This window comes from Struthio camelus, chromosome 11, assembly GCF_040807025.1.
Source record: "Struthio camelus isolate bStrCam1 chromosome 11, bStrCam1.hap1, whole genome shotgun sequence".
NCBI lineage: Eukaryota > Metazoa > Chordata > Aves > Struthioniformes > Struthionidae > Struthio > Struthio camelus.
Genome location: NC_090952.1, coordinates 7,035,369 through 7,060,722, shown reverse-complemented (window position 1 = coordinate 7,060,722; position 25,354 = coordinate 7,035,369). Strand labels below are relative to the sequence as shown.

The 25,354-nt window shown below is 44.5% G+C and overlaps 1 protein-coding gene across 3 annotated transcripts in view; it reads left to right on the top strand.

Moving 5' to 3' along the window:
• The first annotated feature begins 21,505 nt into the window (after positions 1-21,505).
• Positions 21,506-25,354, top strand: part of LOC104150914 (ligand of Numb protein X 2) — a 31,454-nt gene continuing 27,605 nt past the window's right edge. Inside the window, exon 1 of one of the 3 annotated variants that reach the window (XM_068957556.1) lies at positions 21,506-21,764. Coding sequence is in view for 1 of the 3 variants with exons in the window: in XM_009685423.2 (XP_009683718.2) it covers positions 23,513-23,541 (29 nt within the window). In the remaining 2 variants the exon portion in view is untranslated. Of the gene's footprint in view, positions 21,765-21,813; positions 23,542-25,354 lie in introns of those variants that run through there. The other 2 variants (XM_068957558.1, XM_009685423.2) reach the window with 2 other exon arrangements.

Genomic DNA, 25,354 nt, shown 5'->3' with positions numbered 1-25,354 from the left:
GGTACCCGTTTTTCCTACATAGAGACAACATATATATCAACCTATATTTAAATATATATATAAAACGTACACGAAAGATCCTATAAAGAGAGACTGCACAACTAGTTCAGCTGCAAATATCTAGCGTGAAGAGACAACTCTCGCCTCATGTTAGGAGATGCACCTTCTTGCAACAGCCTTTGCAGTGCACAGCATGAACTTTTACTGCAGAATCATAATGAGAGGCCTCATTAATACCTTTTATGAAGGGATTATGATTTTTGGATTAAAGTTTCAACACAAATGTAAGCCAGCGTCTTCTGTACCTTTGTACAGGAAAGTACCTGCTGAAGTAGGTACTGCCTTTTGACACCTTATGATCACATTACCCACAGATTTTGAGGTTTGCCTTTACCTCTTTGATTAACACAAATGTGACAAATGCCATCTGGGACAACGGATGGCCCAAGACAGGGTACCCACAGCCCCCAGTGTCCCTTACAATGGCACAAACCCCCTCAGCCAGGGGTGTACCAATGAGTAATCACGGTGCCTGGTGAAGGGTACAGCTACTCAGAGCTATTTGGTTTACATCATATTACCCCATGGCTAAGAGTACATTTTGTTTGAGGTGTCAGGAACAAAGTCAGCTACAGATTTTCTCCTACAACAGTTCCTACAACAGTTTCCTTCATACTGGCCATAGTGCCCCCAGAAGCTGGAGAACCGCAGTTCTTGCGAGGCAAATCCTACCCAGTGTAGAAAGCCATCACAGAATGGACAGCATCATTCAAGCCCTTAATTTGGGCATAAGTAGCGATGTGCTCATCCAAAACTTTCTATGGTAAAATAACATGTAGAACAGCGTATCCTTTTATATGACTGCAGGAAACAATTTAGCTTCTAAACAGACTTATTTGTCCATGGCTATAACAGACTGAGAGCCAATCCACTATTTACTTAATTTGGCAAAATTTGAAATTTTCCTTTAATTAGAGCTAAATACAGTCTGTCCTTGAAATTCATTTATTTATACTACTCTGCATCGCCACTGATATAATCGAATGAGAATTCTGCCCGTCTCCCATTTTTGCAAACATGTTTTTCCTCCCGCATTTAGAGCTCATGGAATTCCACAACACTTTGAGGCCAAAGTCTGTGACTTAAGTGAACCAATTCTTTGGCAGGAGTCACTTCTTGCAAAAATAATTTTGGCCTAGAATGACGTGGCTTATGTAGCACTCCACAGTTGCCTATCACTAAAATACCACAAACTATTATGGAATGAAAGGCAGTCAGGGGGCTAAGCCAACGTCCTCTAGATCTCCGCAAATCCCAGAAGCCGATCCAATTTAAGAGTCTGTCCTTAAAAAACATGGATTTTTTTTTTCCCCTGAATCATGCTATCTTTAAAATTTGTCCAGCCACAGAACGCTATAGCATCTTCAAGGGAGAAAGAGTAACGCTAACGGTTCACCTGCCTGAACTGGCAGCATTCAAATGCTTGTCTTCATAGCAATAGTTAGCTTGTAAAAGAGCAGTCACACTATGAAAATACACTCAAGACACACAGCGTGATTTGATTAGCTGTATAGGAAGACTGGATTAGCAGCCCTGCCGGATTAGCAACTGATGAGCTATTACGATTTAAGCTACTGCATCCCCACTGTGTGCAACACTTGAGCTTGACCTCCCCTCTCCAATAGCCTAGCTGGGGCAAGTTTAACGGACCAACTATTTTGGATTACAAGATTAATGCAGGGACAAGATGTGGGGTAGCATTTCAAGCAGCTCAGGTATCTGCAAACTCTGCTACTGTCACTTCAGGGATCGTTGGATAAACATGCCACTAAAATAGCAGAATATGGCAGGGAACTACCTGTGTCAGGTGGCTGAAAAGACAGGTGGTTCAGCCCAAATGTAACTTCAATAAGAGCTGAAAAACCTGAAGAGGTTTTCCAGAGATCTACCAGAAGTGAATTTAGTGTTTGCGCTCAGAGTCTAGGAGACGAGTATCCTCCACACAAAACTAAGCACGACAAATGCTGCCAAAGAGGGAAAGAGCCTGGATGAGTGAAAAGTTCAGTTCATCATAAAACCACTGCAGGAGTTTCTTCTCTTTGGATCAGCTCCTGAAACACATGAGTAGAGGGATGTCCAACTACCATCGCTGTGCATAAGTGGGGTAACCAGAAGATGCTAATCTTGTGAATTTACATGTGGTACTCGCGTTCTCACACATGCACGAAAGCCGCAGGGAAAACGAGTACGGTTCATTGTTGCATAATGCCCTGGAATGTGGCAGAAACCTCAAAAAAAAAATCAGTGAGAAGTCTGATTAGAGATAATATGGCAAAGCATCCCAAGACACACTAATAAAACAAACTAGGAAAGGGTGGGGAATGCTTCAGGAGAATAGGATATTAGTTAGCAAAGGATAATACTTAACATAGTGCAGCATGTCTCCAACTCTTCACAGGTATTTGTTCTCTTGAGCCCCAAAACTGAGCATCATTCTTTTGCTTTGCTGTCGACAGAAGGATGGTCCTGCGGGATGCTGCCATCTACAAAGAACACAGGCAGTTTCTAGACTTCCTTCGGATGCAAGACTTCACCCAGAAAAACCTAATATGCAAAAGTCCCTTCTCCTGCACCTTTTGTAGTCCTTTGTATCCCTATAAAGAAAGGTAAAACAAATAAAATTTCACCAATGTGGCATTGTGGCATTTTATCTCCTTTTTGTACTGATGTAAGTAGCAACAGAAAGTTTTGGAAAACAGAGAACCAAAGCTGTTGGATGCCGATATGCAATTAATCTGTTTTCATTTGTTCTTTCAAATTTTATGAATACACTAGAATAAAAGTCAGGGAATCAGAGCTGAGCCAAATCCTTCACAGCATTAAAGTTTCACTTTTTTTTTTTTTCTGAAATCTTGTTATTTTAGAACTATAACACAATAGCAACTAAATGTCTCCATCAGGATTAGGCCATAAGCCACCCACAGAAAATAAGCATTGCCAAACATAAACTGTCCCAATTCTTTTTTCCTATCAGCAAACAAAACACCATCAGCTTGTTTACACGGAAGAGTAACCAACTTTGCCGCACGCAAGGCAAAAATTCAACAACTAATTTCCGTTATTTACCACGCAAACGGAGCATCCCGCGAGCCAGCAGAAAGGTAGGCGCGCCAGATTGCCTCCGAGGAGCAATGCACGGCAGGCTAAATTGCACTGTTTGTTGATGTACGAAAAGGGACCCCAATAAAAGAGCAACGCGGTAGGAAGGGCCAACTATTTCCTCTCTCCTCTGAAAAGCTATTAGTGTGAATTACAAATTGTTAGTCTCTGTGATGTGTGGGTGCTGGGTACAATACTCAAGATCACTGTCAGTGAGAGCCTTTCCCCGTGTATCAACAGATGTATTAGAAAGCTACCTCCTTTTCCAACACTGGAATTACAGTGGAAAGAATAGCTGCTTTGCATGTAGCTGACCCTGATACCAGCCCTGGCAACACACAGTGACTTTCTCCATTAAGCTGCCAGCTACTGAAGACAGGGGCTGTCTTGATCTGCGCCTCGGTATACATTAAGCACAATGTTGCTGCTTATATTAGTACAGAAGGATGATTAAAATCCCAGGAATTTACTATAAACACAAGGGGGAAACTCCATTTGATGTCAGGACAACGCGGAGCTCTGTCAAAGGTAGATTAGCCAATACAGGAAATGCTGACGGCTCAGGGTCGCTGTCTCTTTATTTCTGAACGTTTCCAAATGCGACGCATCAGGACTCGGCTTATTATAGACAGATTCAAACTGCAGGCTAAGATCTGAACACACTTCAATGTTTGGCCTGTTGGATCAGATGCGTCCCAATTATTTATAGCCCTCTTTTCATAAAGCCTCAGTTCTGTGGGTGTTTGTTCTGTCTATTTTTATTTGTAATCAGGACCAATTTAAGAGTATGCCATGCAGCTATGTTTTGTGGCTCTGCACTTAATTAAGGGCATATTGCTAGGGGTTAGAGAAATGCTTGCTCATCCAATTAAAAAAAAATCCAACACTGTGTAAATCAGCACTGATGGCCCTTTTCTAAAATTACACTGGAGTTCTCTCCAAGTACTCCCATACCCCAAGACTGTGATGTTAAAAAATTACATTTTCACGTGAAGAGGCTATGTAACCTTAACTTTTCTCTCTGCTATTTACAGTGGGTAGGCAAGAACTCTTGCAGTTGTGCTTTTCCACAGCCTTCATACGTTTAGTCAGAAATCTTTGTTTCTGGAATCTGTCTGTGTTGTCATGGAAATTATCACCATGTCCTTAACAGGCAGGATAACAATTTTATGACAAAGCACAGAAGATTGGGAAGGAGAAGATTTTGGCATGAGACAATACTTACAAGGAAAAAAAATATCCCTGTGACATCTTTGCACCCTTAAAAGGCATCCAATTAAAGGTTTAATCTCTGTTCATTCTTTACAACTAGGCAAGTAGGCAATTTAGCAATCTGCAAAAAGATAATTTTTTGTGCAGGATTTGGTACAGAGCAGCCCGTGGAATTCAGGAAAGGCTGGTCGGGCCATTTCAGGCTGCTCCTGACCATCCATCCTAAGCATCAAGGACCAAAATCTACGAACAAAGCACATAAGAGTATAAAGAACTCATTAATATTTCTGACCATTTTAACACCTGAATCTTGCAGACTATGTCTCTCCTAGGCACCCTATGTAACCATCAGGTGTCTCTTTACAAAACTGTTCCTGCATGGAAATTATCATCATCTGGCTGGTACCCAACGTAGATTTTTTAACTCACTGACTAGAATACTAAAGTGTCCAAAATTTCTACTACTTCCCACTTTGGGCATAACTAATTGTCCAAGAAACAAAAAAAAGTAGAAGTTCTGCAGCTCTCTGGAAAACAGAACACCCATAACAGTTCAGATATGCACAGAACTGGTATTTCTGATATTTTTAAAGTGAGTAACAAATAGGAAAAACAAAACTTAGAAGAATGCCCAGGATTTTTTTGCTCATCAGACACTGGGAACTATTTTGGATTTCAGATTAATTTTTTTTAATTATTATTTTGTCAGATAGCACAACACAATAGTACTTGAAATTAATGTAAAGGTAGTTCAACCTTTTGTTGGTTGCATGTAAAAACCCCAATCATCTGAAAGAAAAAATGAAGCCACAATCTTTAATATCAGATCTATGTACTATTAGATCATTCAGAAGTACAAACTTCACTATTTATTGCACGTTCCTGTCTGCTCAGCAAGTATTAATGGCATTTATGACTCTTTATGGTTTTTACACCAGTTTTTGTGCCAGTTTCAGAAGAACAGACGATATCTGACCAGCATAAAAACTGCCAAACAAAATATTAACAAACCTGAATGAGCAGAATAACCAGAACAGCACTTTGCATTACGCGTCTGAGCTGCTTTTAGTCCAGTTCTTGGAAAATCTATAAAAAGATTCAATGAATAGTGGTCTTGGAGAAAAAAAGCTCTCAAAAATTAATGGAAAGCATTTGTGTGTGTGTGTTTTTTTTAATATCGCTATTCAAAACTATACTTCAAGAATTTGGAGTTTTCAAAATTTCACGCTCTGCTCTACTTCCTATTTAGCAAAAGCATTTTTTTTCTTTTCTGATTGGAAAGACTTTTCGCATTAAAAAAAAGGGGGAGCAATGTGGGATGGTTCTGAGACAAAACACAACACATCTGAGGTGTTTTGAAGATTTTTTTCCTTTGAACGTGATGTGTTTAACGAATAATTTCAAACATTTACCTGTAGAGGGCAGAATCTGACAATAATTTGGCATTATAGCCGTAAAACCACAGCAAACTTCAACTTAATTAAAGTGCTAAAGCTGGGAAAAGGTGTGGTTGATGCATTTTAAGGCCATCACTTACAAACGCATAAACAGGACAAAAGCTCTCAAAATGGCAATCCGTACAGCCAACATCACAGAAGGAAGCGCACCGCTGAGGGACGAAACCTCCTGCTTGGGAAACAAAACTCTTCCCTTCTTTTCTTCCTCTCGGACAGTAAGTGATTTCAGCCACATAATTTATTTCAAAAGAAGAAAGGAACTTCTGCGGATGAAAACCACACAGCAAAGCGGTTCAACACAAAACACCCCAGACCTGGTGACGGTGCCAGCTCAAAAGAAGCTGCACCGTTGGGGTTAGGACAGCTTTGAAGATTTGAACGGCTGGTTAAAGCCCTGCGTGGAAGGACCAGGGAAAGACAAACAAGCCTCAAAGGCACAACACCCCGCTCCCCAGACCTGATAGCATCCTTCGGCCACATCAAAAGAGCACAGGTCTGTTTGATATTCACTTTTCCTCCTTGAATTTGGAAACATGTAAACAGAGAGCCCGGCCAGCCGCCTTGAGCCTTGCGCCGCATCGGCAAGGGAAGTGGGGGCAGCCTGTGGCACGGCCGGCTGGCCTGGCCACTGTCAAACCCCGTGGCCTGCCTGGGGTCCACCCCTGTAGATCAAACAGAAAGATACAGCCCCTTTGAGAATATACGACTGCCTACGCTTGGCAACTTCCTGGCCTGGCACCAAGTTACTGTGCAGGATTTTGTGGCAGCCCCCCTCTGCAGCTGGCGGTCAGGAGCTCGTCGCAGCTCTTGAGCGTTGTCCTGCTTCTCCCAATGACCCCACTCCCGGCGTTTGCGGTGCACCTACAGCTCTCGGCTTTCACATTTAGGGAGTGCACTTTAAATAGTCGTAGAGTAAAAACTAAAAACTATAACCCCAAAGGATGCAAAACCAGGAAGAAAGCAAAAATAGCCCAGTGTTTATTGTTTTTAGGTTAGTGAGGATTTTATAAAACCTCTGATAGTTTGGTGTCTGACTCACGGTACTTGAAAGCTTGAGGACGTCAAGGCTATAATCATTTACCACTGGAAAATCAAAGAGAAAACCAAATTTTCATAAACCTCAAGCTTCAGAACAGGAGCCAATCTCTGCTTGCACGGGAAGCTTCTTTTTGAAGTAGGTTATTTCAGACTGACTCTTGATGGAGATTCCTCTGAAATACCTTGTCCTGATGTCTGCAGGAGGTGGCAAACAACCGTAGATGAACCACTGGTCAGGTGGCTTAGCAGCAAGGTGCCTGCTGACTAAAATATATGGTCATCAAAATATTCTGAATGATTCTTCAACTGAATGATTCTTCAACAGGCTTACTAAAGCCACCCGTCAACTTTGCGGTGTCAACACTTTTGGTGCCACTCTATAAGAAAATCAGGGGAAAACCCATTGTGCTCGGGCTTCTGCGAGTTAACGTTTCGCTCCAGAATCCTGCACCAAGAGGTTCTCCTCATGCCACTGGACTCTCTCTCCCAGCTGTCACTTGGTCTGCCAGCCTTCCTTAAAAATACCTTTTTTACAGGTCCCAAAAAACCTTTGCAACAGTCCTTGCTCTGCAACACAAATTGCTTGTCACACCCCCACCCCACTCTGCTCTCCCGTCGGATCCCCTTGCCTTTCCTTTCTTCTTCCTTAAAACTGGCTTCCCTTGACCCATTCCCTGATGCTGATGTTGCAGAGCAGGGCTTGTAAATCCCATTACTGCCACCAAAAAGGACTCCCAGGACCAAAAAGCTGAGGAAAAAGCACCTTTGTTTAGTGAAAAAGTTGTAAAGATGAGCTATAAATAGGAAGTTTACCCTTCTTTCAACTTTTGATTGGTTTTGAGTTTCCAGACTCATCTCTGAAGGTAGCCACTTGCGCAAACAGGACTCTACTTGAAGCGGAAGAGAAGAAAAAGGATAGCAACAAGAGATCCGTATGCGCTCAAATCTCTTCCCTTTGCTTTATCCCTTTTTTGCCTTGCATTCAAAGGAACGGTGCAGTTTAAAGGCGGCGCCAGTCTGCAGCTGGCTGTGAAAGGCTCGCCGTGGAGATCCTAGGCAGCGCGTGAGCGGCGGGGTGGAGATGGCCTATGCGCAGCCCCTCCGCAGCTATTGTTGGGCCTTTCGTCTGAGCAGCTTTGGCAGCCTCTTCCATGAAGGGCTGCTCTTTTCCCCTCCGCTGCTACCTACTTTGCCCGCTTTCATGTTTTGTACTTCAGAGCCGCGCGGCTTCGCGCGCCAGGGTCAGCACAAGGTCATGACTTGGGACAGGAGGTTAATGCAGTTGTTAAGTAACAACATGAGTCTTTTCAGGGGCAGGAATATTCCAGCCCACCCCTCTCCCAGACACCCACACGCTCTCTGTCTCAGGCCTGAAGCCCGAGTTAAACGCTTCTTTAACGTAAGGGCAACTATGCAAGTCTCCTGGACAACATGCAGTGCAGTCCCATATTTTTCCAATTACCATATACTCAACAGAATAAGCTACTTAATATTTAGCATTGACAGATTTCAAATCACTTTCAAAAGCTGGGTGAATAAAGTGATCCTCTTTGGCTAGCTGAAAACGAATTATAAATATTGACTGCACTGTTGATTGTGAACAAGAAGAGGAAAGTGCAGGTTGATCCGAATGTCTAAATTTGCTGAATATTTCAGTATTCATTTACTTTAAGGGGGACTGCATACGCATATGCTTAACAAACAACTTCGTAGCTCTGGCTGGGACTGCTGGAATTGGAGATGTCGTGAAAATTGTGGAACTGTGTTTCAACTTTGCAAATTTTTACAGTCAAAGCACTTTGATGTGAGGGTTGTCTTTTGGGGGGGTGAGAAGGAAGAGGGAGATGAAAGAAAATTTTAACAAGTGTCAAGTCAAGATGCACTGATTTCTTTTTGCTTCTTCTACAAAACTGCTAATACACACATTAGTGACCGATAAGTTAGTAGGTCTTTTCCAGTTCTATCTGCTGTAGTTCAGATGAACTTACTCCATGTGGTTTGTAACTGTCCAACTCAAATGTCAGCGGGATACTGGAACAGATATTAGCATCATAATGGGGTACAAGGCCCCCGTTTGATATCCACGTGCAAGTGTGAAAGGGGCAGTAGTTAGGGCTGCAGAAGAGAAATCATAGTGACTGTCTGCTTTGCTAATGACACCGCTTTGTCTGTGTCTGTGAATTCTCCGAGGGGTCTCAGAATAGCTATTTACCTACCTTCCCTAATCTGACGGGAACCTTTTGATCTCAGCTGGATCTGACCGCTCAGTTTACAAAGTACAATTAACGGCAGACAAAGCCTCTCGAAAACAAATCATTCAAATTAGAAGACTCTAGAAAAGAGCCTCAATGATCTTAAAGTCAGAAACCTGCAGCTTTGATGCCTAAGATTTTGAATCCAAGCTCAGCTCTGAAAGAAGGGGCTGATTGAAACTGTATTAGATGTCTAGCTCTGAATACAAATGAGAACAGCAACGCTAATAGACCGTGCATAGCAAACCAGCCAATATAGCTTCCCTCCAAGACACAGAAAAGCCAAACAGATTAGTTTAATAGCCTTCTCTATCTGCAGTCATCACACAACTGCAGACTTGCAAACTCTTTCTACTGTGTCAGATTCGTAAACCACCAAGTATTTAATGGCTACGTTACAGTTTAACAGAGCTATCAGCAAAAGAGCCCAGATCTCCTTTCTCAAGAAAAGTGTTGTGTCGAAGCATTTTGTAATGCTTTTTATTGTCAAGATAGGGACAACAACGTAAGTGTGGGTTACCGCATAGGTCGCAAAGCTACTCTCCAGCGTTCATAGGCAACACCAACTGGTAGAAACACAGACATTCAGAACGGAATTCCTCTTTGATGTAGCTCCCTCTGGAGTGTGTTGCTCTTGAGAGCTGCTACCTCACAACATGACACATCCAAGCAGGGCTGTGCTAGTCATCAGAGATCCCCAGATGTCAAGGACAGGAAAGGAAATCAAAGCCGTGTTGTTTTTCTCTTCAGTTCTGTGGTTACCCAATCGATGGGTGAGGTGGGGAAGCTATGAGGTGGTGACTCCCAAAGGATGGGCACCTGTCAAGCACCACCTTGCTGGTGTTTCAGACCTCCAAAGGACTATTTGAGGAGGTGAAGATAAATGCATTAATTTACTACTCTCTGTACAACCTAAAGTGACATTTTGGAATCACTTCTGTGATGGGTCCAACGTTTGTGGAACCCAGGGGTGCTAGGTTTTGCTTGAGACAGTTGTCACTAAAGTAGTTTTAAAAGCACCTGTCATGGTTTTATGTGGGTTTCTATGAAGTTACAACAGCTGTCCAGTTATAAAGCAGCCTACAAAACATCTGTGAGAGGCCCCAGAGAAGGCAGTTGGTTCCCATATGCTGCAGATGCCTAGACAGCAGGCAAGTGATAGACAGCAGGGCGATCAGGAGTCCAAGGGAACTTAGGCCTTTCTTTCCTGAAGACGTAGTGCACGGTTTATGAAAGGGAAAGGTTAGAATCAGATATGGTGCAAACCGTACTCAGCACAATTTCTGTCTCCTTTTGCCTTCTTCTGCAGGAGGTTTCTAGTTTTGACTTGCAGCTACTCCTTTCTTCCAGCTACACTGACTTTTCATTGTATTCAAGACTTTTCTCACAAAAGGGCTCAGATCCTAGGGACTCCTCTTTGAATTTCACCTAAGAGTGACTAAACAAGACCTAGACCCACCAGCGAAGTATCACCTGTAGCCTATGACAAATTTTTCTTCTCAGTCTTTTCTCCACAACAGCAGTTGTTTCTCTGCTATTTAGGTACTCTTGGTAGAAAGTAAGACAACGCTCACCCCAACCCCTCTTACATTTCTGCTCCCAGATTCTTCATCAAGACTTGCACAGTTGATCTGTGATCCCTGCAACTATCAGTGTTGCATGTAAAATGCACAGTATCAAGTGTATCAGTACTTAGAAACAAAGGATAATATATTTTGTCCAAATGTTGATTGTTGGAGAAAATATTTACGTCAAGGATCTAAATGCCAAGCAGGGAAAGAAATGACCTACATTGACTTTTGTGGAGATAAAACCACACTATGATGAAAACACAGAAAATCTAGGTAGAATGGTAAAACTTATTAAACTGTGAAAAAGCCTCCAAGTTAGAGACATCTATCTCTAACTCCTCTTATTTTGAATGGCATCTTTCAAAACGTAGCAAGACCTCACTGGGCTTGTGAACCAATACGAAATACTTTCTTTTTGACGAGAATGAGAAATGAAAGATGAAAATGGTTTTTCATAGTGAATATTTTAAAGAAATGTAAACAAATACAAAATTCTGTCATTGGAATAAATTTCCAAAGTGCACATTTGGATATAGGGATGACTTCATTAATATAACTAGGCAGAAAAGCAACAAATAGGACAGAGGCTAGTACAAAAACATACCAGCAGAGGGTACTCATACTTTGAACATCCGCAGCGCTGGTGTTCACCAGGAACATAATGCCTGCGGGTGTTGGTGGGACAGCATTGGAGGACAGCAAGGGACTTTAAGGAATAAGCAGAGTACTGCAATAAGTGAATGAAAGAGTGCCCGTAGCTGCTCACAACTTTCCTGTTGCTAAAGAGCTTCATTAGAAGAAGCTGTGAGTAATGTAGTAAGATAAAGAACGTAAATCAAACTTTGACCCTGAAAATGTTGGCAAAAACAGTGATTTATAGGTTGTTTCCAAAAAGCTACTCTAACCCTCAGTCTTCTAGGACAAGCAGTAAGCCACAACGATACACAGCAGCTAGACTAACAAAACTATCCTGAACACATATGTTATACTCGTGTAACTAAATGTTGCAGCTAAGGGGAAAGAAGTCCAAGCTGAAGTACCATTATCAGCCCCCATGCGCTCATACCAGTGGAGGGTTTCCCCACATGCATTGGGAAATAAACAATAGCATATAAGCGCATTTTGCTTGTGTATGCTTGTATGTATTAACTGGTATGAGCCCCCCCCCCCCCCCCCCCCCCCCCCCAATCTCATTGTTGAATCAGTGACACTAGAACAAAACTTAGGTTTTGAGCAGGGTTCAGCCTCCACGGGACACTAGCTTCCACCATGAGATTGGGTGCTGGCCTAGGAGCAGGCAGGATATTCAGCAGAAAGATGGACTTTTTTCAGGGGAAAGAGGAGTTAAGTAATGACATTTCTGATTGTAACAATGGCTTGAGAACAGACAATGAGGAAAGGTCACGCTTCAACTATCACATGTTCTATATTTTTAAGACCATCTGGGATTTTAGCTGCCAGATTTAGAATTATCTCCCCATAATCCGTTGTAGCCTCATCACACATGGTAACAGCTCTGGAGGAGTCTTTTTTCTAACTTAGATTGTTGTCCTGATCTACCCTACTACCCAGACTTAATTGCAATGTTGTTTTCGTCAAGCAGAGAATGTATCTGTTGTAGAGGTAGTGGTATTTTGAACAATTCATCAAATTCTAATTTTAAAGTAGCAGAGCTTACTTGAACATCCAGTATTAGAAAGAAGAGCAAGGATGTATCAGTGTTTTTGTTTGTGTACAGCCAGCTAACTCTACCTTATATAGCTGTCCCTTTTCTATTTTATTATTATCTTTTTGGATCCAAAATACTACACGGTTCTCTCTCCTTTTATTTTTACTTTGGACAGCAAAAACACGATAGATACACAGTGATCTAGGCCAAGATACATGCAAGCAACATTTTGCCACTGAGAATCCCCGGAAGGAGCTTCCTTGTGCTGTCTTTTACAAGATAACTTTTTAGGAAGAGAAATGTCATAAGCAGTATCTAATAAACTAGACTTACTGAGTACTGTGTGGCCTTTGTTTTGAACCCTAAACAACAAATTATCTGCTAGCGTAACACCACTAGTGTAACTTAGACTCATATCAGAGCTGAATACAGCACGACCGTCTTTGACTTGGAGCCTTATCTGGCAAACTCTTCAAAAAATTCTCCACATAAGACATTTTATTCTCAGCAGAAATTAAATGATTAAGGAAGTCCTCCTTTTTGTAGAAAGTGAGAAGATTGTTGGATCACTTTTAATAATTCTCAGAAGAATAGAGAAATACACTAGCTGTCGTGAATAAGAATCAAACCAGCCCTTTGAGCTCTATTAAACTCCCCATCCCAGGCTTTCCTTGTAGCGCTACTGTGACTAAGCTGTGTGCCTCACTTTGTAAATCCATGATATGAATTGTAAATGAGGACGCTGCCAGGAGGTAAACCTGCAAAATAATATCTGCAAACAGCTTGATGATTAGGTAAAAAGAAATGAAGAAGGTGCAAGTATTATGAGCAAAGAAGGTAAACTTGCTAGTGAACTCATCAGCAGGATGGAACTTTCCTGGAAAACGAGGAATGTAGTTAGACCAGAAAGCAAAAATGTCATGGCAGCTGCAAAACTGAAATAAAAGCGTCATCCAGAACAGGAGAGGAGGTGCTGTATCCATCAGCTGGAGCTGCTTGTTGGAAAATATCTTTTCTGGTACTTTTCGAATATACATTTCAGTGCAGCAACTGAAGACATTCTTTTCAACTAGCTGTGGTGAAGCTATATCCTCTGATATCATCAAACACAATGGTACCTTTGTTTATACCAAACCCTCATGCAAGCAGAGATGCACTGCTTATTTTATTTTATTTTATTTTATTTTTTAATACAAGGATCATTACTTTGATCATTGCAGCTTCCGAAAAACATAAAAAGGACAGCAGTAACAGAAATGAGGGCCAATTTCTGCTCTTGACAGCTGAATGGATTTAATATCTACTCTCTCCATGTCAAAGAACAGGCTAAGATTGAGGATATATACTGGAAAATATTCTCACAACAGCTAGTCCCTAAATACATCTTCTCTGAGGAGGACCAGCAGTGTGACTATTCCATTTCTTATGAATTCAAGAGCAGGGCTCCAGATTTTGAACAAAAGTGTAGGTTAAAACAAACTACAACTAACAGAGCAATTATAATTTTGGTGGAAGGTATGTATGTTTGAAAAGCCTTACCAAAACTGCTTATTGTGTTCGACTGAAGAGTCTTAATAATTTGAGCCAAGTATGCTATTCACATGAAAACAATTATCAGAGGTAGCTTTTTTGCTAACTTTATATGAAAGAAGTCTGTTTTCCTATGTTAACTCATCACTTGAACGTATTTAACAAAGTCCTCCTTATGTCATGACCACCTTAAATTCAAGTCAGGCTAAAATTGGTCAGAACAGTCTCACAGAGCTACTTATACTGTTTGAGTTCCAAAAAATTGGTTAGATAATCTTGTGTACAGAAATACAAAAAGGCTGATTTCTGCAAATGATGATTTGAGTGTTCAGGAACTGAAACAAATCTGCAAAGACTTGTAACTGTGGTTAAGAAATTTGTGTACGATATCCATATTCCTTTCCTCACATTTCTGTGTCAGGAGTGAAAGAAGAAGCCAGAGGGTTCAAAATGTTGGTGACCTGGAATAATATGTGAAAACTCTCAGAAAATCTGAAACATCTGCTCCAGAATTTAGGTGGCACCACTGCAGAATCCCATTTCTCCAGAAAAGAGCCTGGCAGTGCATGTTACAGAAGCATGGGGGGACTTAACCGGATCTGCTAAATACAGCCTGGTGACAGCTCCAAGTTGTGGCAGAATTAATTTAAAAATTAAAGTATTCCTAGGAAAGGTTTATATTATTTTTCCAGCTCTACTATTGTTGTGATACTTTAGGTTTCTACTGTGCAGTCCACCTAAAATCCTAAAAGTGCTCTACCAGTACAAAGATAACAGAACAAAGATAACAGAGAGCTCTGTAGTCAGGGTTATAGTGTCCTTTCCAAGTTAGAGCCTGTGACACAACCAGGGAAGTTGTGTATGCTCGTCCATAAGTCTCACAATCTCTCTAGCGGTGCTGCAAGGAGAAGATGTCAGCTAGAGCTGCAGGTCTCCTGGGAGAGTTTAGAGAGTTCCTAATTGTCAGCTAAAAAAAATTAACCTCATGTTTTGGATATGGAGTAACTTGGTCTAGGAACGTGGGAGAGAACGCGTACCAGATACCACAATGGCATTTGCAGAAAAGTACTTTTAATGATATAATTGTACTTTAAATGGCTATATTACTTATTTCTCTGATCTCTTTCTCAGTGCTGTGGCAGAGTGATTTTTTGTGGATTATCTTGTTAATAAGTAATTCTATGTAGTGGGTATCTTTGCTGCAAGGCAATCTTGGCTTCCCACCCATGCAATTAGGAATATTTATATTTAGCTACTTTTCTGGAAACAGAGCTCCAGCTGCAGCACATACCAATTACTTTGGATGGATCTTGTTTTTCCCCAGAACATGCCTTTTGCTTGTTGCAGACCGAACAGTCTCACTAGAAATGAGTCATTTTGCCTGAACAGAGTTTTGAAGAGCAAGTATGTGTAACCTGTACGGGTCCGGGTCTAGGTTAGATCTTTTCCTGATGAGACTTGCAGCCATCCTGCATTCTTCCTTTCAAGTCTTTCTGGGGTATATGGCTGTTATTAAAAATTGATTGTTACACAATATCAGGAGTATTCAGGAGCAATTTTAGTAACAGATTCCAAGGTGGTCAGTACATTTTGCATCTCTAACATCGTGACGTTGAGATGTCTCTTCATGCTCTTGCACGATGCTGCCACATACTACCAAATAGATGGGCACTACGTCTCATCTTCCATTCCAGAAGTAGGTGCAAATCAGTGAACAGAGTAATCCCTATGAAGTTATTTTCTACAAACATATTTAAATTGCTTTGGTGCCTGCTGTGCTTGAAGGGCTTTCCCAGTGCTTTCAGCAGGCTGTTGATAGAGAACTGATGAATGTAACCTGCTAGTTTTTATGGGTTTTAGGATCTTCATTTTTACTCTTTAATACTCCTTACACAGTATCAAAGTACATTGTCCCAGTGATGATGGCTAGTTTGACGCACAGGACTTGGTGCGGTCATTTCTTGAATCCAGCTGAAGGCTGTATCTGTCTTGCTGGATGAAACACCGTCAGAAATAGACCAGAAAATATGTTGAAAAAGGTTGTTCTTCTGTAGTGGAATGAACCAAGGGGATCTCTGATTTAATTTTCCGAATGTAGATGTCCTCCCAGCAAAGAGCAGCGTACGGCCAAGAAGAACACAAACAGCCTTTGTTCTATAAATAACCTTGCTGAAGCAGACAGCACACCTCCTAAGACTGGAAGGGGACTGGTGCTGCCGTTATCCAAAGGGCATCCACTAGCAGAGAATTCATAATCAGCGGGGATCAAAATCCCCAAACTCATACCTACGGACTATTTTTTTTTACACATACTCTGGAGGAATAAAGGTGCCCTGTCTATTTACCATGAAATAACGAACAAGATCTGAATGTATTCCAGAAATACCACGCTATGCTTTATGCACCCTATCACCCAGACATACTCATTACTATTGCTACTAAACGCTTGTGGCAGCGAGTTTGCGTATGCTAGGAATAGTGCTGCAATGTCCTGCACCTCCTGCTCCTCCAGGAAGACTGCACCGAACTGCCACAGTCTCACTTGGGACTTTAAGGGAAAGAGTTTCCTGTTAGGGAGGCGGTAATAGCTACACCCCCTTGACATACTTAGCCTTCTCCTCCTATCCAACCATCCACGAAATAGATAGTGTTCATAAACACACAGCAGATAGCCAACAGTTGTTGTTCAACAGTTAACCGAACAGAAGTGGCTAGAGGTCAAATTCTGAATATTGCAGAAACACATTATTTAATTAATACTCTCTGTAAGAAAACAGCCGTACCTCCTAGGCACAGAATTATACGAACAATATTCCTGAATCGGCGCAAATCTACTTAATTTCGTTATCAGTTTTAAGTAAGAGAACAGTGCTCAAATTAGGGCTGTGAAGTAAATTGAGCACCACACTGCCTATGAAAATAATTTCAAGGAACTTGATGGCACCTTATCTCTTATCTTCTAGGAAAGTTAATAACTGAGAGGAGTCGAGGCAGCGGGGCTTAGCATCTCAAAAGATCAAATCCTAATCAGGTAAAATAATAACAGAAAATTCAGTGAGTCCTGAAATTGGACTACTGACATGTTATTTTATCTATTGCTACGCTGTCCTTCCTGATAGATGCCGTATTTCCGAAGTCTCACTTAAAATGCTGCAACAGAACGTGGTACTAAAAAAAATACATTATGGTTAAAAAGCAGTTGCAACATTTCAAAAGTATCACTTAAAAACTATGACATAGCTATCTACATTATTCATTGTAGCAAACCAGAAAAACTATGTATGGACCTTTTTTTTTTTTTTTTACTATTATCAGACCTCCTCCACTGTAATAAGCCAGATGGGGTATTCTTCTCCTAAGAAAAGCCAGATGTCCTCTTTATATCTGCCAACATATACTTTTCTATAAGCAGAGAACCAATCTGTTTACTTCTAAAGAAAACATTCTACAGATCCATCAAATAAAATAACCCAGCATTGTTAATAACTAATGTAATAAAACACCGCAAGGAAAGACGATAACGGAAAAAAGTCCTAAGTCATTACTAACAGACACAGGATTCTTATGCTGTATTTCTTAAAATTGTTTGCTCCACAATTACACATTTCAAATAGCAGGATTCCAACTACTTCCTACACATATATGATAAGGCATATACAGGGATAATTTGCAGCAGACCTCCTATAATAAAATAAGGCAAACCGAACAAAAGTACTATAGAACCTGGGAGAATGAATCCAATCCCCAGAATCCAGCGTGCCTTCATGCACATGTTCTGCTTTCCGCAAAAGGGAGATTCCATGCCATTTAATCATAAATTCCTGGGATGACTCTCTCTACTTGTTTGTGGGTTTTTTTTTTAAAGTGTGTTTACATTCTTGTGTGTGGGTTGGGAATTTAGGTTTGTTTGTGATGAAACATCAAAGCTGGGTCCCAAATTAATACTGTGTACTCATATATTCTTTGTGCATTCCCACAAGAGGATGATAGAAACACACAAGGTTACCAAGCTTTATGCAACATTAATGACATTAATTTAATCTGTAAACCTTTGTGTGATCTGAAGTTGCTTCTCCATTCAATTTTCCTGCTATTATTTTTCCAATTGCTTGCTTATCGATTTTTTTTCTTTTTCAGATTTTACAAAAAATGTTGTACAAATCTTCACATGAAGCGAAGGATTATTAAAAATATTCTGTAACCATGCAAATACATTTAGTTGTTATATCTGATTCTGTTTGTCAGAAAGTGGCGTTGTCACCTTGATGTATACACCGACCATGAATTTGGCCCATAATCTCTCTGCACGTAGCATCACAGTGGTTACTGTACAAATTATGCCATCACAGACAGGACATTATCAGCAGACAGAGCAGATAAAAGCTTGAACTAAGATTGCTCTGTTTTTTCATTGAGAATCTTTTCAGTTAAGAAAAAGTACAGAAGTAAGTTAACAGAATGGCTAGTAAATAAAAAGCCCTTGAGTTCTGCAGAAGAACTTCAGGTTTTAAAATAACAATAGTAGGAGAGCGGGTAGACTAACAGATGGTGGGGTTTGCAAGAGGTGCCAGGGAAGAGACAGCAGATCGAGCTTCTCTTCAGTGCAAGATGAACCCAAGTTAGAATTTGAGTGTTACCAGAGAAACTACTACTTCTCCCAAATGTTGTGATGTTTTTAATGCAAACTGTTTACAGGTGAAATAGTATGAACTGCTATTCAAATTTGCACAACACATTAGCAGCTAGCACAACAATCTGGTAGAGCAATCCATTTGCTCTTTGCAGACTAAATATGAAACTGTGGCTTGAGGTATAAATCCTTCTTCTCCAGGACCACTTTCATATTTTGCCACTTTCCTCCACTACTGCTTGCTCCTGTACTAGTGCTGGAGAATATCACTGACCCATAACCTCAGAATTATAAACTAGATTCGGGAACTAATCTAGCTTTAAAATATATATTCATGCATCTATTTAAAACATGTTTATATTTTTTAAATAAAATATACTTCTATATATTTTTGCCTGGATTATTTCTCAGATGGGTCAGTATCCTGATCCGGTTCACAGCTCAGCCACATGCAGAGCTGCGCAGAAACAGCTAAGGGGAGGCGTGCTGCCCTGCAGGGGCAGGACCAAGGAACAAGTAGGAACCAGTAATACAGCAAAGACTTAATGTCATCAAGCCACAGCCTTATTTACAATGTGGCTGCTTTTGCCTGGACAAGGAAAGGAATTGATTTCAGTTCCTCACATTTGTGTTAGCTCTAGAGCAGAGACCTGTCGTATCCATGAGTCCATATGGTAGCCATGACTCAGTGGGACTCCTCTTTTGCAAAGCCAAACCAGAATTCCAGCACACTTATATAATAAACTTTCACCATACCTTAATTATATCGTGTCCACTCAGGAAAACAGGTCATCGTCTGTGATAAAAATCTCTAGCAAGTGCTAACTAGATGAAGCTCCTAATGTTAAAGGTTTGCATCTATTTGAAATTTCCCTGGGGTTTGCCCTCCTGCTACCCAAGTTCACCCACACATTTCCTGTCCTCCCGGACTGAGCTGTAGGCTGCACAGAGGAGAGACTGGTTCTCTGCTAAAGCTCCAACCTCTCCCCTTAGGAGCGCCTCAAAGAGTTTAGCTTAAGCCTTTGCCTGTTCACACGCAAGCCAGCACTCAATATAAATGAGTTCTGCTTAAGCGCAGGCTCTGGCGTGAGGCTGGCGGCAGCATGGGCACAGCCTGATGTTTCTGCGTGGGGTTCAAGCGCCCCTAACCAGCTTGGCAACAGGCTTCCAGCAGTTATGCAGCTCTGGCCTGCTGCTGTTTCCCCTCTTGCCCCCCGCACAAGAGTTTAATTGCCCAAAGCCTCAAACCAGGCAGCCGCTATATTGACAGAGTATTTATCTGTTCAGGATGGTTTGAGGACACAGCGCCACCCATCTTTCCCCACCATCTCAACCTTGGAGCTTCAGATGAAATCCTATCAGACAACTAATTTAGTCTAACCAAAACCCGTGGCTTTGCAAAACTAGATCACAAGTCTCCATCAATCCCTAGAAAAACATCCTAAATATCTTACAGTTTGTGTCCTGTAGTAACTTGGATCTTGACGAAGGACGCCTTGCTGGCATGCCTTGCGTCCACTGGATTTCTAAGGACGATCTGAACGACGAGCAGGAAAGGTCTTGTTGCCTTCTCAGTACATGTTGCATCTGTGATGGCCTCACCTTTGCAATATGGAAACCTTCTTATGCGCTAACCAGCATAGCTCACAACCCCTCCGTGAAAGATCTCTGCAGACATAAACAGGGAGCCCAGAGAGGTTAAGTGAGCTGGCAGAGAACCGAAAAGATTACGCAGACAATATAACGCAGTATTGGGAAATTAAGTCAGATCTGTCCACGTCTGAAACAAAACGCTATCTCATTCTCTAAGAGCGCTTCTTATCTTGAACAACATAAATCCCTAGCCCCAGTGAAGCTGCAGGGACGCCGTCGAGGGGGCTCAAAGCACCCTTCTCGTCACTGAGGTGTGCTGCAGCAACCACGGGGCACGCCTGAGCGACCCCATACAGCCAGGCAGGCGCCTGGGCCACCGGCGCTGCACAGTCGGCCGCCTCAAGTAGCCTCCTCGCTGGCGCAGGAGTCGGGGCTGCGCCGTTCCCAGCCTCATCTCTTCCGAGTCGTGCTCTCGCCAGCCGCCGGGCCGCTACGGCCAATGCCGCCGCACCATGACGGCCAACGCCACTGGGCCGTGACCGTCAATGCTGCCGCACCATGACGGCCAACGCCACCGGGCCGTGACCGTCAATGCTGCCGCACCATGACGGCCAACACCACCAGGCCGTGATGGCCAACGCCACCGGGCCGTGACTACCAATGCTGCCGCACCATGACGGCCAACGCCACCAGGCCGTGACCGTCAATGCTGCCGCACCATGACGGCCAACACCACCAGGCTGTGATGGCCAACACCACCGGGCCGTGACTGCCAATGCTGCCGCACCATGACGGCCAACGCCACCAGGCTGTGATGGCCAACGCCACCAGGCCGTGACGGCCAATGCCACCGGGCCGTGACTGCCAGTGCCGCCGCACCATGACGGCCAACGCCACCGGGCTGTGACCGTCAATGCTGCCGCACCACGACTGCCAATGCTGCCGCACCATGACTGCCAATGCTGCCGCACCATGACTGCCAATGCTGCCGCACCATGACTGCCAATGCTGCCGCACCATGACGGCCAAAGCATTAAGGGCAAACGGAGCACTTTTGAATCGCCGGCGTGTCTGTCCTTCCTGGCGGAAGGACGAACAGCAGACGAGCTGACAAAACGCCCGCCCCAAGACGGTCGCCCCCAAACCCCGCCCGCTCCCCCGCCAGCCGCGTCGTCGCCGGCGGCACCACCGCCTGCTCCCTGCTCCCGGGGCAGCCTCAGGCCGCCGGGCGACCCGCCGCCGCCGCCGCCGCCGGCCGCTTCACGCGTTTGTGGGCGGGCGAGGAGAGCCGGCGGCGGCCCCTGAGGGGAGCCCTCAGTTGGCGGCGGCGGCCGCGGACAAGATGGAGCCCCGCGGCGCCCCCCGGCGCGGTTGGGCGGGGCGGGGCGGGGCGGGGCGGGGGAGGCGGGCGAGAGAGGGAGGGCCGGGCCGGGAGACACCTGAGCGGCTGCGCCACCGCCGCCTCCTCCCCCTCACGTAGGTTTCGACTTTCTTCCCCGCCCGGAAACTTGGTGGAGGAGCCGCGCTCGGCGCCGCCGCGGGCCGGGTTGGAGCCGCGCTTCCCCTTCTCCTCCCCCCGACCCCAATCCCGTCCCCTGCGCAGCGGCCCGCGAGCCCCCGGCCCGCCGAGCCGAGCCGCCCCGGCGCCTCCAGGTGAGCGGGGGAGGGCGGCGGGCCGAGCCCCCTCGGCGTGAGGTACTCCGTGGGGGGGGGGGGGCGCTACGGCGGGTCGCTTCCCGCCCGCCGCCGCCATGCAGAGCCGAGCAGCTCGGCCGGGTGGCGGCGCGCAGCCCCCCGGCGGCTCCCGCTGGAGAGCAAACACGGCGCAGGTCTCGGCGGGGCAGCTGAGGGCCGATTGCCCGGCCGGGGGTTTGGCTGTGGGGGGAGAGCGGGGCACCACCCGGCCCGGCTGTGGTGGAAGCGCTCGCCCCTGCCCCGGGGGAGCTCGCAGCGTCGGCGTTTCTCCGCGGAAGGCCGCGTAGAGGCTGAGCGAGGCTCAGGTGCCGCGCTGACAAGAAAGGGAGGTAGCCGGGTAACAGTCGCAGGGGCGCCCCGTCGCCGCGGTGAGGGGCGCGCGCTGCGGTGGCGCCTCTTTGGCCCTGCTTCTAACTCTGGAGGGCAGAACCGTCGCTTCACCCATCGCCGACAAAACCCAACCGGCGCCGCGTTTTCACTTCTGGCTGTAGCCCCTTAGCCGAGGGGAAAGGACCGGACCGGACCCGAGCTCGAGCGCGCGCGTTACCGGCCGTCTCTGCTGTCGGGGTCGCCGCCTGCCATCCTGCAGCGATAAAAGGCAAATTTCAGTAACTGTCACAGGGCCCCAGAATTGCCCAGTCTAAACCTTTAGCCTCCGGAGACCCCGGAGGTGCCCGCGGTCTGGCAGGTGCGGTGCTGCCCCGAGAAGGAGCGTCGCCCGCCGGGCCGCGCCGTGCCCTCGAGGGACCGCGCTGGCCTTCGTCCTTGCTGCTTGCAGGCCCGAGCTCTCTGGCGGCTCTCCGGTACAGAGAAAGCGAGTCGTGCCCCTGGCTCCTTCAAAAGCAAAACTTCTTTCTCCTCAATTGCGCGCTCCAGCTGCTCTTTTACGCCGCCGCTCGGCGCGCCTGCGGCCGAAAGGGGCTAAGCCAGCGGTAACACCCGCTGCCCCGCTCCGCGTTGGGGGTTGGCTCCCGGAGCCGGAGCGGATGCTGCGCTCACCTGGCCGAGGGTGCAGTGGAGAAACCGTAAACGGGAGGATGACCTTGCATGGGGGTAAGCTGGCTGCTGGAAAGCAGAGTTGCGCTGTAAAACCACACCTTCGCGTCGCCTGCCTCCGCTCCAGCGCGCGAGCCTGATGCGTGTTTAATTCCGTTGAGTGAACGGAGCTGCGCTAGCATAATAAAAACCCGGTGGACTGGAGAGGGGGACTTGTGGCGTGCAGCAAAAAGAAAACTGCCCCTTGGAAAACAGGTTTTTAAGTTTGAGTCTAAATGAATAGCGAGGGAAGTAAGCAAGAGTTAAGATACAAAACCGACCAGCCAGCCTGGAGAGCGAGAGCTGGAAAAGGTGGAAGAAATAGCTGCGCGGTGTTTGCAGCTCAGCTGTGGAGCAACCTGGTAGCTGAGTGGCCTTTTCCTACTTTAAGGACAACGTGAGGTTCAAAGGTACCGGATGAAACAGGTTGAGGATTGTGCTGGATAACACTAATGCCGGCTGAATGGAATCACAGAATCGTTTAGGTTGGAAGGGACCTCTGGAGATCATCTAGTCCAACCTCCCTGCTCAAGCAGGGTCCTCTAGAGCATATTGCCCAGGAAATATGAACATCCAGTAACTTCAGTTAGAAATTGTGCCGAATGCTTTCGTGACCCGCGATAGCCGCGTGCTTCCCTAAGCATAGCTAGTGGCTGAATTTCTGCGTGCTTATGAAAATTATAGAGTCCTGGACTAAACGGTAGGTGGCCAAAATAAAATATCTGTAGTTCGTGAACCATCCCCCACTCTACTTTTCATTGTGCATTCCCATATGTTTCTTACCTTTCGTATTTAAAAAAAAAAAAAAAAAAAACTGTTGAAACTGCTGCATCAGTTTCACTTTGAAGATGAAGCTGCCTCCTTTCATCCTGATTGCGTGTATCTTGCCAGAGTAGTCGCAGCTGTGGTCTTACTCACAGGCCCAACTATGTTTTGCTGATTTGTTACAAAACCCCCTTGTTTGGCTTTTCCTTTTCAGCTTCTTTTAGTGGTGCTTTCTGTGCACTTGTTAGGAATTACATTTGACAGTCCCTCATCCGTTTATCTCCCCTGATTTATAACACGCAAAATGTTGCTCTAGACTGAAACTTGGCATAGAATTTTATTTTATTTTTTTGACGTGAATCGAGTTTAAAAACATGGAAATAATCTGGCAGACTTCTTAATACAGCGAATGAGAAATAGTCGATGAGAAGTTGCCTCGTGGAGAGTCTGAAGTGTTAGAGGGGATTTAGATGACCACGAGTAGCAGGGGTTACTACACTGGTCCAGGAAAAAGCACTTGCCACTAAAAGGAGGGAAAGAGGGTAAAGCTGGAGGAGTCTGGAGAGAGAATCGGCAGCTGACCGGCAGCAACTGCTTTTCTGTATACGTGTTGCTCCCCTGAGTTCAGAGGGTCTCTAGGTAAAGTTTGTTTGGAGACTGTATCGTTCCTTGTTTGGAGCCATCTGTGGAAGGGAAGCCCTCCAATGGGTTAGGTGTGGGTTTTTTTTTGTTTTTTTTTTTTTTTAAAGTGTTGTCTAGCTTAGTCTAGTCTCTGTCTGGGTCATAGGCATTTTGTAAACAGCTGCAGCAGACTTTTCCTTTCGGAGCCGATTTTGAACTTAAAAGGGGTTGAGATAAAACTTGAACAGCTCCTTTGAGTTTTTACGGGGCTCGTTTGTGACATCGGCTATTTTTGCAGTTGTTGAAAGCAAGACAAATCGTGATCAGCCTCATTTGTAAAGATCTTGGGCATATTAACCTCCCACCTCTAAACTCGTAAATAACAGATAAACTCCGCTCACCTAATAAGCACTACTACAGTTCTCTAAATGGAGATGGGAGGAGGGGAAGGAAAGAAACCCAACCGCTGCCCTGGGAACTCTAGATCTGTGAATATTCACTTTTAAACCATCTCAATTGGTAGTGGGTGGGGGGGGGAATGCTGTATGATTATTTCAAGTAGGATACATAAAAAGATACATAATGGGTCTTCTGAGCCTTTTTGTACTTGTGAAAAAATGAAAAAAAAAAAAACCCTCCCCTGGTGAGGTTAACGTGTGGTTGCTTGGCTGCTTTACTGGTAATCTCAACAGGCTCAAAAATGAAGAGAGAAAGGAGGTTGCCTTCCCACTCCTACGCCTACCCCGACTCAAGGTCACTCTGTGACTTGTTCGCGGCTGATAAAGGAAGAATGTGGTTGCTGCCTTGATTCGGGGATAGTGGAAGGACTTTGGCCCCCAGGGCTGTGGTTCCAGCTCTTTCAACTGGTGAGAAAGCCAAGCAGATTTTTTTTATTACTATTATTAGAAAGAGGGGAAATATAAATATCAATTTACTCATACTGTAATACTCATATGTGCGTAATAAGGTAAGATTAAAGTGGTTCTGAAAGACCTGCTTCTGTTAGGTGGAGCTGGACACAGCTCTAAATCAGGGTAAGATCTGAAAAAACAAATAAATGCTTCTCGCTCTCCCGCTCCCTCCCCCTGCTGTGAGGTTGTTTGCTTTAAGTCTAAAGTCAATGAAAC